The sequence below is a fragment of the Eurytemora carolleeae genome, unplaced genomic scaffold (assembly GCF_000591075.1).
Source record: "Eurytemora carolleeae unplaced genomic scaffold, Eaff_2.0 scaffold827, whole genome shotgun sequence".
Classification (NCBI taxonomy): Eukaryota; Metazoa; Arthropoda; class Copepoda; order Calanoida; family Temoridae; genus Eurytemora; species Eurytemora carolleeae.
This window is the reverse complement of record NW_019397877.1, coordinates 1-14,470: the sequence shown is the minus strand read 5'-3', so window position 1 is coordinate 14,470 and position 14,470 is coordinate 1. Positions and strand designations below refer to the sequence as shown.

At 34.3% G+C, this 14,470-nt stretch overlaps 2 protein-coding genes across 2 annotated transcripts; both read right to left on the bottom strand.

Annotated features, from left to right (window-relative positions):
• Positions 1-1,850: 1,850 nt before the first annotated feature.
• On the bottom strand, positions 1,851-3,151 carry LOC111716190 (uncharacterized). The gene is made up of 2 exons (XM_023491623.1): positions 3,140-3,151; positions 1,851-2,868 (listed from the first exon to the last, which is right to left on the bottom strand). Exon 2 carries the CDS (start codon positions 2,865-2,867, stop codon positions 1,950-1,952), a length of 918 nt encoding a protein of 305 aa, XP_023347391.1. The 5' UTR covers position 2,868; positions 3,140-3,151; the 3' UTR covers positions 1,851-1,949.
• Positions 3,152-9,473: 6,322 nt separating this feature from the next.
• Positions 9,474-11,380, bottom strand: LOC111716189 (uncharacterized). Its single transcript, XM_023491622.1, has 2 exons — positions 11,290-11,380; positions 9,474-10,493 (listed from the first exon to the last, which is right to left on the bottom strand). Exon 2 carries the CDS (start codon positions 10,490-10,492, stop codon positions 9,575-9,577), a length of 918 nt encoding a protein of 305 aa, XP_023347390.1. The 5' UTR covers position 10,493; positions 11,290-11,380; the 3' UTR covers positions 9,474-9,574.
• Positions 11,381-14,470: the final 3,090 nt, after the last annotated feature.

The following is a 14,470-nucleotide window of genomic DNA, read 5'->3' as shown; positions in this document are numbered from 1 at the left end:
TACAGATTTATATAAATCTATCTCTATCCAATATATTTTAAATTGAATTTGGAAAATAATCATGGGATTTGAACTCATACATTTTCTTTCTACACAATTGGGATTTTTATGTCATATGAAAAACAGAATTATTTCCCATCACTTTTTCCAGTCAACAAGACTTGAATAAATTTTTTGAACAATCTGTTTACAGCAAGGTTATAATGCAAGGAAAGTTAATTGCAGTTGCGTATACTCTGCGTACATATTGAAACCAGTTCTCTCTGGGCGGAATTTGCAAACAAGATAGATGCACCAGAGGAGGATAAAAGCATCTAGTTTTGATAATTTTGATTTGATTCACATAAATATGGATTCCATGTCACGCTGTTACATCCGTCTTGTGTTTACATTACCCCCCAGAGACAATACACTGCAGTACAAAAGATGCGTACACCTCTGAAATAACTTTCCTTGCATTATAACCTTGGTTTACAGTATAAACAATGAACATCCGTATATATTTACTGGTACTGGGGAATTAAGTAACCTTCCATTTATTAAGTCCAATTCACAACGGTAACCTTTAAATCTTATTTCGTTCATTGAAGGCAGAGTAATCCGTATTTTTCTCACTAAAATCCATACCAGGAGATTGGAGTGTACATTTGTGCACACTGTGCAGTGTGCTGTGAGAACTCAAATGACTTCACATTTATCCTCGGAAAATTCCAAATAATCGATGTCCAATGTGGTTTTTAAAAATGTTAAAAAAAAACTTTCTGTACTCTGGGAAAATGAGTTACAAAATTTACTAGGTATGAATAATATGAATATGAATACATTATTGTTGATATTATGAACTAGCTTGGGAACCCTGCTTGGTGTTTTACCATTAAAAGTCAACCAACGTACTAAACTTAATATTTTTAACCAGTTCCCCAATCAAAATTTGAGGCAAATCGGTATAGAGGTTCATAATTTAAAATCAGACATCCTGACAAACAATAAGACAGACAGGCAAAGGGAGATCACTACAATTCGTCCCTTCAAATGAGATTTGAGGGCGAAAATTAAATCTGTGTCTATTTCCCTCAACCATTTAACTTTAGCTGACTATTATGCTTTCAATCATTACTTAATTTTCTCTCATTGGATTTCTAGATTATCACCAATATTAAATTAAAATCCTACAATTTAAAAGTTCACACATTGTTTACACAGAATTAAGACTCTGCAGCTAAACGCTATCCCAATTAAAGGGTGATAGAGCAGCTAGCAATAATTGGGAGAGATTCAAATTCAGGAACCTCCATCTCCAACAGATATAAATCTGTGAAAAATTGTTTTCGAAATTTTTTTATTTCTATGAAAAGTTTGCATTTGATGTTAGTTCTATGCTAGTGTTACGTGCAGTGTAAAAAGTTTATGTTTACTGCTCTTTTTAGCCTTTTTTCTGCCCGGTCAAAATTGCCCGTCTCGGACCAGGTCAATTTTGACCGCCCGGTCGAAATGCCAGTTTTTAGGCACAAACTGTGCAGTATACACCCTACCCCAATATAGTATATTTACACACACACCCTCCTGTATAGTCCCGGTCAATTTTGTCCCAGTCGAGACGGACAAAATTGACCATTTCCTGCTGCAGATTGTGAAAAATTGACTGGGCGGTCAATTTTGACCAATGCCGAGACGGACAAAATGTGCCGGGTTTTGTATCTCCACAACCCTTCATTGAAAAAAAATTGAAACTTTAGATCTACTCTATGGACAGTATAATGAGTTAACCCTGTGAATTTCAGCAAGATCAGAAAGAATTATTTGTCTCGTCACTAATGGGTTAATGCCTCCAAATGGATATCTATAAGACATAAGGATTGAAATTTTATTCAATATTCATGATTAAAATTATAGGAACAAAAAACCATTAAAGTTGAGCATTGCTTGAGGTAATTGCACTGAGTATTGATTCACATCTTGCTGAACTGCCAGAAGAAGTCATCAACCTTCATCTCCTCAGGGCTCATAGATTCATGCATAACCTTGATGGCCATGGTTGCAGCATCATACTTGTTCTCAGGGAATCCAAGCTTCTGGATCTTCTCCTGTGTGATTGGTCCGTACATCAATTCAACCCATTGCTTCAGCTGGAACTGAACACAGCAGTGTTCTTTAACCTTCATGGCACACTTGAAGAAGATGTGATGTCTTCCGTATATCTTCATCATAGGGTTAGGATGTCTGTCCAGGGCTGTCTGCGGGAAGCTTCTGGAAAGATCATGACAGTCTCCGAATCTGTCAACCATCATTTGAAGGAATTCAGGATCAGAACCAGCGGGGGTCTTGCTGATGAGAGATGAAAGATGGGTCATGCTAAAGGTGTGCATGTTGATTTGGCCATCAGCATCAAGCATCTCAAGCTGGGTTAGAACACAGCTCATGTTTCCCATCTTGGTGGCCATACCAGCCTTAAAGTCAAGAACATCATTCATGAATTCTTCCTCATCCTCAGAAGTAGGATCAAGAAGAGCTCTCTTCTTACGTCCAAATCCATTTCCAAATGGTTGCCAAGCATTTGCCTGGTTTCCTTTGAGAAGAGTGGCAAGAGCAGGGTTGGAGAGAAGACCTCTGAGAGCTTCAAGTTGAGCGTTGTCAATGGCAGCAGGGAGAGGGAAGGGTTTCATTCCTCCAAACATGGGAGATTGTACTTCACCGCAGAATTCCATGGCTTTTTTAATTTTGACAGCAAATCCAACCATGTATTCATCTCCCCAGCATCTGGAAAACAAGTTGTACTTGTGGATTTTCTGCATCATTTTCCATCCAACTCCGTCTTCAGCCTGGGCCAGAGATACCAGGATAGACAAGATTACAGCAATTCTCAACATCCTAAACAACATTTGTTTCTGTAAATTCTACAAGATCAACAGAGCATAAAAAGCTTTTTTTGTATTTTTAAATAAAAAAAATGTCTGAATCTTTTTCTAGGGCACTTGCTCTTTGTACCTTTGAGTACTCATACTCTAGTTCCCAACTTAAAGCTTTTAAGACTAATTTGAAATATTCTTTAAACATGTTAGATTTTTCATGAAGCAACAAATTTAAAACTTTGCTAGAAGTTCCACCAATGTTAGGTTTAAGCATCTGTGTTAGGTTGTACCTGATTGGCAGATGATGTATAACTGTTATCGAAGAGAGGATAACATGGGTTTATAAACCCCTAAAGTTCACAGAGTATTCTGCTAGTCATTCATCTCAGAGAGCTATAGAGAAAACGTGGTACTGTTCTTTAAGGTTCTAGAAAAACATTCGTAGTAGTATATAAGTATACATACACAGTACACACTCATATTTTTGGGCTCTACAGAGTTTTTGAATTTTATATTAAAAATTTTTAATGCAAATTAAAAGTTTCTGTTCAACTTTAATTTTGTGTCATCAATTTATGTCCCTCTAGATGAAAATCTGTAACCACATTTGATCATACCCTGTTTTATGCTACTTTGGGGGTAAATTTTGACATCATTTGGTTTAAAACAATTACCCAATAACTTCTGAACATATTAGAGTTTGAATTCTTCACCCTTCAAGATAGGTTCTGTAAGACATTTCTGTTGCTCACTTGAAGAGTTTGCAGGAACAAATTTTTTGTTCTGCCACAAAATACCCATTTTTGCCCATTTGTAATTTCTGCAATTATCTGTTTCACACAAAATGTGGAATTCCTGTGGAATGAGTTTGATGAAATTCACTACAAAAAATGCATAAATTCCACTAAAAATATGCACGAATCACCCCTCCCCCCTCAGAAACATTACAGGTAAAATTTGTAAAAAAAAGGGCTCAAATTGGAGAAAAAACTTGTCGCAAATTCCAAGCAAAAACTGAACACAGGAAAAGTTAGCTTTAAGCATGGATCAATAAGAAATTATTGATATAATAAAACTTCTAATGTTGGATGGTAACAATATAAGCAGCAATTTCCACATAGTCAAGTTTTTGAGCAATTTTGTTAAAACTGAAACTCAAGTTTCATGTTTTGTGCAGAATTGTTCAGTGTTTGCACTTGTTTTCAGCTACATTAATTTTCACGCAAATAGGCTGATTTTCACAGAAAAACTTGCGGAATATGAAAGCAAATGAGCAAAAAAGTTTGCTCTCGCTAGAAACCCTGAAAAGTTACTTCATTAACAAAATTTGGTTAGATCTTGCGGGTATCCATGATTGTTTAATAATTAAATTCAAAAAGAAATATAATGCTATTTTTTTTAATTTTAAATTTAGCATGAACAAGCTTCTGTTGCAACTGTACAGTTATAATGAAGATGAATTGCAAACCAAAGATAATATGATAAGATAAGATAAGATAAAGTTTATTGCTAAAATAAATGTATCTGTATACAGATAGTGAACCATAAGTTAGAAGTCCCACGAAATCCATAGTGTTCAAGCTTGCTCAGTAGAATGTCAACATCAGAGGTATCAAAAGCTTTAGTTAAATCTATAAAAATTCCCGGAGTATATTCGGATACAGGTTTATTTAGTTCGTTGTATATTTTATCTAAGAAATGAATTAAGGGTTGAGCAGTGTTGTGCTTTGCTCTGAAGCCATACTGATGTTCATAAAGTAGTTTAAATTTATTCAAATATTTCATAATTTGATTTGCTGCCACTTCTTCTAGAAGTTTAGAAAACGAAGAAAGCAAACTTATAGGCCTATAATTTGTAAAATTATCCGTTTCCCCAGCCTTGAAGATTGGGACAATTTTGCAGTTTTAAGAGTGGTAGGAATAAACACAGTTTTGAAAGATAAATCAAATAAATGACAGATAGGACCCATGATAATTGGTATGACAGACTTTAGCAAATTTGTTGAAATTTTGTCTGGTCCAGAACTGTTTTTACTTTTTAGTTTTTTAAGAGCATCATTTATAATATCAGGGGTCATATTTAAAAAAACAAAGTTTTAATCTGTTCCCTGTGACAAAAAGTCAGAAAATTGTTTTTTTGTGCCCTTAATAGTTTTTGCCAGATCAGAAGCTATATTAGCAAAAAAATTGTTAAAACCCTCTGATATTTCTGCGGCCCCTGAGAGAACTTTTCCATTGCTCACAAATGCATTGGGAATGTTAATTGTTTTACGTCCCCTTCCTAGTACACTATTGATAGTCAGCCATGTCTGTTTACAATCTTTACTATATTCTTGAAATTTATCATTAAAGTATTTTTTTCGTGCTGCCCTCACAAGGCGAGTATACACTGCATTATATTCTTTAAATCTAGATTTAGTTTCCTGACAGGGTTTCCTCAACTTTTTATTAAACAATTTGGCTTTACGTTTTCTTGATATTATCAGTGCTTCAGACATCCAAGGGTTAAAAGGTCTATTTTTCTGGAAGGATTTACATTTTTTTCAGGGAATGAACATTCAAAACAATTATCAATAGAATCAAAAAAATTATTAAATGCACTAACCTGATCTCTATTCAGAAGAACATTTTCCCAATTTTTATCTTCTAACATTTTTTTGAATTTAAAAATAGACTCAGAGTCAAACTTTCGAGTTTTCTGTTGGGACTTTTTTTCTATGTATTTATCTTTAAAATTTTGAATATAGAAAACAGGAAAATGATCAGAAATATCTGAAACAATAATGCCAGAATCAAAACTATCATCGGCAATGTTAGTGCAAATATGATCTAAAATGGTTGCTGAATTGTGACCTATTCTAGTAGGAAGAGTTATAAGAGGCAAGAAACTATTCTCAAGAAGCGTATCTAAATAAGTCTCTGTGTCACTATGCAATGTATGTTTCAGAAGGTTAATATTCATATCTCCCATTCTGCTTACAGAATTCCTGGAAGAAAACAAAGAACTGTTTGCTGATGAGAAAAAACAGCATTCAAAAGGTTTTATCTCCCATCCTAATAAGACCCTCACAGAACTTCAATATCTTAAAAAAGTTTTGAGAAAGAAAGCCTTTCCCAGAGCCGGCACTGATGAGGACAGGAAAAAGTTCCATTCCTGTCTGAAAGCAGTTAGTGAGCTTAAAAAAGTTGAAAAAAGAAGACTCCTTCTCAAAACTACCACACACCAAGAAAAAATGTTTCACAAAAACCGTTGGGAATTTTCTAAACAAGCTGTCAAGGGATCATTACTGCAGGAGAAATTGAAACCAACCTTTGACCTAGGATTTGCAAACACCTACTACTCAGAAAAATACAGCACACCCGGTATCATAGACTTGAACAATATAAACTGGTTCCACTTTTTGTCAATAACTCATGAATCTCCAAATTTCGAACCTATTCAATTGTGAGCCCTTACATCCAAAGGATGTAAAAAATATACTAAAAAGTGCAAATTTAAAATCCTCTCCTGGTCCTGATGGTATCCCGTATGAGATATTATTCAAATTCAAGTGTCTCCACCACATATTAGCCACCCTGTTTAATAATGTGAATGTTCTGGGATCTCCTCCCCCTTCCTAGTCACACAGCGTGGTCAAATTACTACACAAGAAAGGACCGACTAGCGACCCAGGAAACTTTCGCATGATATCTCTTACATCTTCTATTGCGTAGACAATTAATCACATTTATTCTGTGCCAAAAGGTTTAAATTAAATATTATCAAAAAATTGAAACACAAATGCAAGAAAGTTGGACAGAATTGCATGCTATAGCTTTCAATTACAGGCTCCCAATTGCGAGCAAATAAAATCCACTTGCGTTGAAACCCCTAGACTTATTGTATGAGTCATATTGATTGAAATTTGAATTTAATAGGTTTTTTAGATTTTCTTTAGCATCTCCAACTTTATCCTATATAGACCCTTTCTTTGTAGACTTTTTAACTATTAGTTATATTTAACCCGCAGATTAAGGGAGAAAAATTAAATTAGGGGAAAACCACTTAGCTTAGGGCCTCCAAGACCTTTTTGGGGTTCTAAACCTTATGGTAGCAAGGGAGGTTTACAACTCCAAAAAGGTCGAGGAGGCCCAAGGCTAAGTGGTTTTCCCCTCAATTTATTCATCCTCATGAAAACTCCCGGTTAATTAGTAATTTATCCTTTAACCTCCTGTTCAACGAAATAACCAACTGTGGGGGATAAAATAATAATGAAATCATTAAATCTATCAATTATGATTTTAATTCTCTTATTTCTTACAAATGCATATTGAAAAATATTTAATAAGCAAATTTAATAATTTCAGAAATAGTAATTGGGTTTCTAAATTTCTCAATATTTTTGTGAAAACTTTGCAAAAGTTGTATAGAAATTCAAAAACTTATCATTCAAGAAAGAGATTCTGTACCATTAACATGTCATCCATCATTGATCTCAAATCTGCTCTTGAGCTTTAAAGCCGGCATATAGAAAAAAGGTAAGAACTAAATTGAAAACAAATTGTCTTAAAATTGATATAAATCAAATTGATGAGCTCTTTGTGTCAACAATTAAGAAATAATCTCTTTTAGTGCCAGAAAACCTGGATGGACTTCATAGAATATACTGGATCTTTCTTTGATGACCTTATAAACTACTTCAAGTCTATCCGAACTGAGAGAAAAAATGGCTTCTTCCTCAATGTAGGTCCAATGTAGTCATGTAAATGTAGTTCTGAAGTTGCAGGGATCTCCTCGTATTACTACACCTGCTAAAGAGCTACAACACTGATGCAAAGCAGAAGGTGTCTGTATTTGAATCTGATGACATTCAGCAGTTCATTGAATGCCCTGGGAACTCACCAAATTGGCAAGTTAGAAAGGTATTATCAAATAGTTTAACACTTAACAGGGTCAAGGATGAGACTTTAATTAGGACCTAAAACTCTAAATTCAATGAAAAGGTTGAATTAGGTTCTTGGAAAGAGTCTTTGATTAAGTTACATATCATATCAGTTGATAAAAATGTTTATAGCTTCAGGAAATCAGGAAAAAAACATTTTTTAAAGATGTATTTGCATTCTCAATCTTTATGGGTAACCTTGTGCATTGCACAATAAATGAATATTACATATCACAGTACAAACATGACAAATAAGTTTTTTTTACAAAAATTGTTGATTTTTATTCTTGCAAACAAATATTTGTTCCTGAATTTACTTAATATGGATTTAAAGACAGAGTATGAAAGATTTATTCATATTTTTTAAGGTCATCATCTTTCTAGCATACTTTAGAGGGCTTCGACATGTTGAGTTGATGGACCTTAAAATTGAGAAGATGGTGAAAAAGAATGATGGGATGCTTGTAACACAGTGTGGGTTGAAACAGCGCTGAGACAAGCAGGAAACTAAGTTCCTAGTTCCTAACGATGGGCCAGTAAATTTTGCAGCTGTTATTGATGATTATCTGAACGTGATTAAAGTAGCCTTGGTTTCACGAGTCGAGTACTTTTTAAGGGTATTCCTGCTGCATATGCTGACTGGGCTATGGGGGAAAATCTTGTAGGTAAAGTGCCATGTGAAATGTCAACAGTTCTTGGTCTAGATAATTCAGTATCTCATTCTCTACAACACTCGACCGCCACAGCAGCAGTATCATCCAGCAAAGCTCTGTAAAATCCATGGCTGATAAACTTCAAGGACCTTCTAATCAAGTAGAAAAAACAGAGGTTAGCGAAGTCAGTATAGAGAATATTGAAAAGCGTTCCTCAGCTTCACCTCCTCAGAGTAGAAAGCCCTATATGATTCAAAATGCAGACAAAATAGTAATCATTGAACATTTTCATGGGAACAACTTTACAATGTAATTATGTAAACCCAAAAAGAATGATGTAAAATAATATATTTGATGACAGCTCAGTAGAGCTGTATGTACATGTTTTGATCTTTCCTGGATCAAATGTTAAAGTAGGAATAGTTCACTTGTTTCAACCATTTTAGTCAAAATTGATAGAAAGAGCAATGAATATAAATATAAAATAAAATTAGAGAACTATTTATTTGATAAATCTGTATGGATCACAGATAAGTAATTATCCTCCCTGTAAAGAGGGAGGATAAGTATTTATTCTCCCTAGAACTCTGGATCATTACTGAATTATTTTTAAAGTGAAAAAATGTAGGTCTGAAACCAAATTCCATGTCTTAAAACTGAATCTATAAATTTTAATCATATAATCTTAAAATAAATTAAACAGGGTGAATAAATAGATTCAACCCAAAGAGAATTCTTGCTTCTCATGCAAGAAAGAATCTGTTGCAAACACGGCACTTAATCAGAATCTGTAAAAGCACTGCAGTGCAGGGCCACAGAATCTGACTTTTTACAGATGTTACACAAGTACAATACAGAACCATATGCTTTCATAAAAGAACCTTCTGTAAAATTGTTAATACTATTAAAAAATACAGGAAATAAATTGTAGATTTAGAGGTCTTGTCTTGGTATGCTGTCAGTGTGGTAAACTGCAAAAGTAACTTATTTGCACTATCATAACCGTTATCCAAATGCAAAGGGATTGAGAGTCTTCTGCTAATGAAAAATTTACTGATTAAAGTTTTATTTAACATTCATGTTTACAAATACAGGAATGAAATGCCATTAAAGTTGAGCATTGATTGAGGTAATAGCATTGAGTATGTGTTTACATCTTGCTGAACTGCCAGAAGAAGTCATCAACCTTCTTCTCCTCAGGACTCATTGATTCATGCATAACCTTGATGGCCATGGTTGCAGCATCATACTTGTTCTCAGGGAGTCCAAACTTCTGAATCATTTCCTGTGTGATTGGTCCATACATCAATTCAACCCATTGCTTCAGCTGGAAGTGAACACAGCAATTTTCTTCAACCTTCATGGCGCACTTGAAGAAAATGTGATGTCTTCCATATTTCTTAATCATAGGGTTGGGATGTCTGTCCAGGGCTTTCTGGGGAAAGCTTCTTGAGATCTCATAGCAGTCTCCGAATCTGTCAACCATCATTTGAAGGAATTCAGGATCAGAACCAGCGGGGGTATTGCTAAGCAAAGGAGAAAGGGAAGCCATGCTGTATGATTGCATATTGATGTTTCCAGCAGCATCAAGCATCTCAAGCTGGGTTAGAACACAGCTCATGTTTCCCATCTTGGTGGCCATACCAGCCTTAAAGTCAAGAACATCATTCATGAATTCTTCCTCATCCTCAGAAGTAGGATCAAGAAGAGCTCTCTTCTTACGTCCAAATCCATTTCCAAATGGTTGCCAAGCATTTGCCTGGTTTCCTTTGAGTAGAGTGGCAAGAGCAGGGTTGGAGAGAAGACCTCTGAGAGCTTCAAGTTGAGCGCTGTCAATGGCAGCAGGGAGAGGGAAGGGTTTCATTCCTCCGAACATTGGGGATTGTACTTCGCCACAGAATTCCATGGCTTTGTGAATTTTGACAGCAAATCCTGCCATGAGTTCATCTCCCCAGCATCTGGAGTACAAGTTGTACTTATGGATTTTCTGCATCATTTTCCATCCTACTCCGTCTTCAGCCTGGGCCAGAGTTACAAGGACGGACAAGATTACAGCAATTCTCAACATCCTAAAAATGTACTTTTATTTAAAACTCAGAAGTTGTAGATGATATGGTTAGGTTAATAAGTTGGAAAAGAATTTAGGAATACAACTATAAATTGTTGGATTAAAAAAATAAAAACATTAACATCTAAATACTTTGCTTATTTGTCTGTTTGTCCATTTGCATCCAAAAAACCTCAAAACCCCAGAACTTATCGGGCCAAAATTTTTTTTGGGACCTCAAATGACCTCAGGGAAGGTTTGTGGAACATCAAATTTGAAAAAAAATCTTGGAAAATATCTGGATTCTTTTAGAAAAGAAAAATCTGCCAACATTTTTAAATGATTTAAAATGGCCGAATTTCAGAGCAATAGTTAAAAGCTAAAATTATTTACAGGAAATAGGGCGAGAAAGGGGGCCCCCTATAAGCCTAATTCGTTAAATTTTACTAAGAAATACTGAATATATGCGGTAATAAGCAGAATAAGTTGGAATAAAAGTTAAGTTCATTTATCCCTTTAATCAAAACGTTTGGACATTTTAATCAAAAGGTTTTACATTTGTTTTTCGGGAAATGAGCTCCAAACATACAATTTAATCAGAGACAGAGAAGTAACAATTGTAAAATCTTTATGAAAATTACAAATAAAAATATTGTAAGAATAAATTTTCTTGTGGTTTTTTTCAAGCATTATCTCAAGATCAAAAAACCCATTCATCAAATTTTAATCCATTGAAACACATATCACAGTAAACCCCAGTTAACAAGTTATTGGTTTTGCATGTGATAAATAAGTTTTAAATATTTTCTTGGATATACCTGAAGTGAAGAAGATGTGCAACTGCTACTGGAGAGAGGATGAAGAGGGTTTATAAACCCTTGGTCTAGTGTACTCCAGGTTCACAGAGTATTCTGCTAGTCATGCATCTCCAGGTATAGTCTGGGAACCTGAGAGAAACCATGTTTTTAGTTCTTTCTCCAGGTTTAATTAGATCCTACTGAGGTATTGTTTACATCCTGGTTCAGTGCATTTTTTCAGTAAAAATGCAGCGGAATCACGCATAAATTGATTTATCACTGTTTTTGTCAGGTAAAACTAAATCATTCCTTTTATGCTCTTTGGTTTATTTCAATTGATAAAATTTTTCAATAAAACAATTGACTTTGATGAGCCAGTGATAGAAAGCTGAAAATGTGTAAAGAAAATATTATTGAGTTGAAATACTGGCGGGGGTGGGAGGGGGGGGAGTTATAAAAAGGAGGGAGGGGTATTAACCAAACTTTGAGGGCACAGTGACATCTTTTTCTCCTTCTACAATTTACAAATCAGTCTTGAGTCGAGAACATTCGGCGGGTATTATAAAATATTTTTCTTAAATTTTACTTGTCATTTTAGGTATGAGGGGGGGGGGTGAAGGTGATAGGGAGGGGCAGGAGGAAAGGTGGGGTTGAGGTTATGTTTGGATAGGGGTATCCAAGAGGGATGGGTGGAAGGTAAGCTAGGAGGGTGAAAGGTAAGCTAGGGGAGGGAAGATGGAAGAGGATAGATGGTAGGTAAGCTAGGGGAGGGAAGGTAGGGGAGAATGGTTGGAAGGTAAGCTTGGGGAGGGAAGGTAGGAGAGAATGGTTGGAAGGTAAGCTAGGAGTAAGAAAATTAGTGATAGGGGAAGAAGAGAGGGGGAAGGGAAAATAGGACGGCTAGGAGGTGTGATAAACTGATATAATATTTGTTCAATCCTAACCAGTTTTCTAAAAATACACTTTTTAGAAAATCTATTACAAAAGTAAAATAAACATTGTATTCTTTTATTTAATAAAATTTGATTAACAAATGCCTTAGTTTAGATTAGATTGATTGATTAATTGATTTAATGATCAATGTTTTGGAGAATCAATTGATGAATGAATTGACGGATATATTTTGAATGGTCATTCCGGACAACGGATTAAGTTAATCCATCTAAAATGTTTCTTTAAATCTGAAAAAGCTTGAAGAATTTAAAGCTGAATCTACGATTGTTTTGGTAAAGAACTTAAAAGAATTACAAACTTGATTTTATGATATCTAAAGTTTAAACAGATCAACAATTCCAATGGAGAAGATATTTTCGATTTTTAATTTGTTTTATTGTGCGCATTTCTAGGAAACAACGAAGGGTGAGAAAATGGCCGACAATGTTCACTTTAAAATAATTTAATGCAATCCAAAAAGCTCAGAGTAAACACAAGCCAGACTTTACCGTAAGTTTTTGTAGATATTCAAAATTTAAAAATCAACTCTGATTTTCTAATCACTATATCTTTGGAACCAAATGTTGCATACCTTGGATATTTCAAACTATGTATTCAGTTAGATCAAACAATCTGAGTTTGAAATATCTAAGGTTTACAACATCGAGTTCTAAAGATATTGAGGTTTAAATATTTGATTTTGTTCCAAAGACTCAATTCCTTTAGAAATTTTAATTTTTTTTTATTTATCCTACGATTGTGCTTTTGATCGTTATTTTAAAATTTGTTTTTTCCCAATAAGTAAAAATGAATAATGACCAAAATAATATTGATTCGTCATCAGCATGCAAATACTAAATAAAAATTAAAACTAGAGCTTAAAATTTGTTTCTGTGAGATTGAAATATTCATTTCAGATTTCTTTTACTTCTTGCAGACTCTGCAGCTTTTTCAAATAATATATGCAGATATATATATATATATAATTAAATATATAAGATATATATATGGTATTCTATAAGATGTNTAAGCTCTCGCTTTGATTTTTTGTTCTCTTTCTCTTTTTAGCATTCATCTTCCTCAACATTTTTCTTTTATTGTGACAGGTTAATGTGTGCGAAAATGCTTTTGCTGGGATTTTTTTTCAAGTTTTTTTGAGATCAAAATGAAAGTATTTTTACACCAAACGTAACAATAGCTTTTTCGCACTTAAAAATACCCATTACAATGGCATAAATGGATGTTGTTTAATTTCAAAATTTTGTTGCAAATTGCTTCTAAGGGATAAGATTTTAGTTTTTTTTTAAAGTCATCTATAAGATTTAAGTTTTAGTTAAAGTTAAGGTTGGATCGAATTATGTTTTGATATAGATAAATAGACTCAATACCGGAGTGTTTCAGCTGAAATTGAAAATATGAATTTAGCTCTGTACTAGCTACGTCCATACAGTGCATTGAATAAAAAGAGTTGCGGCAAGTATTGTTTATCCCCGTACAAATGTATGGGGTGTTTTGTTTTAATATACACCAGGGAGTAAGGAATATTCCTTACTCCCTGATACACACAAGTAGTAAAACGTATTTATTGAACTTTTTGTATGACGAGTACATGATGTACAAGGGGTTGTACAAATTTCCGCTTTATAGTCTGCATAAACAATCTACTGTAATTTATCCAAGGATGTAATGCAAGAAAGTTATTTCAGAAGTGTACACATCTTTTGTACTGCAGTGTACTATCTCTGGGCAGTAATGTAAACACAAGACGGATGTCAAAGCCTGACATGGGATTCATCTGTCACATAAAAAAAATCAATGAAATATTCTGATCTAGGAAACTATTATGTGCATTATCAAAATTATCAAAATTTAATGCTTTTAACCTCCTCGGATACTAAACGAACACTGATGCATGTATCTATTCTTGTTTACAAATTCCGCCCTAAGAGAACTGGTTTCAATATGTACGCAGAGTATACACGACCGCAATTAACTTTCCTTGCATTACACCCTTGAATGTATCTAAGTGTGTGAGCTGAACAAAAGGAATAATACTCGAAAGAGGGAAAGGCAAGTTGGCAAGGAAAACACTCTCTTCTACCAGACACAGATAGATGATAACTTCTTGAAAAAAGTATATTTCAGTAACGAGGTTTCCTACAAAATACAAATTGTTATTGGCGTAGATGCATATAAATAATGATTGTTAATAAAGATTAAACAGTTGAAGGTTTTTTATTATCAATAAATGAGTATTGGAATTCTAGGT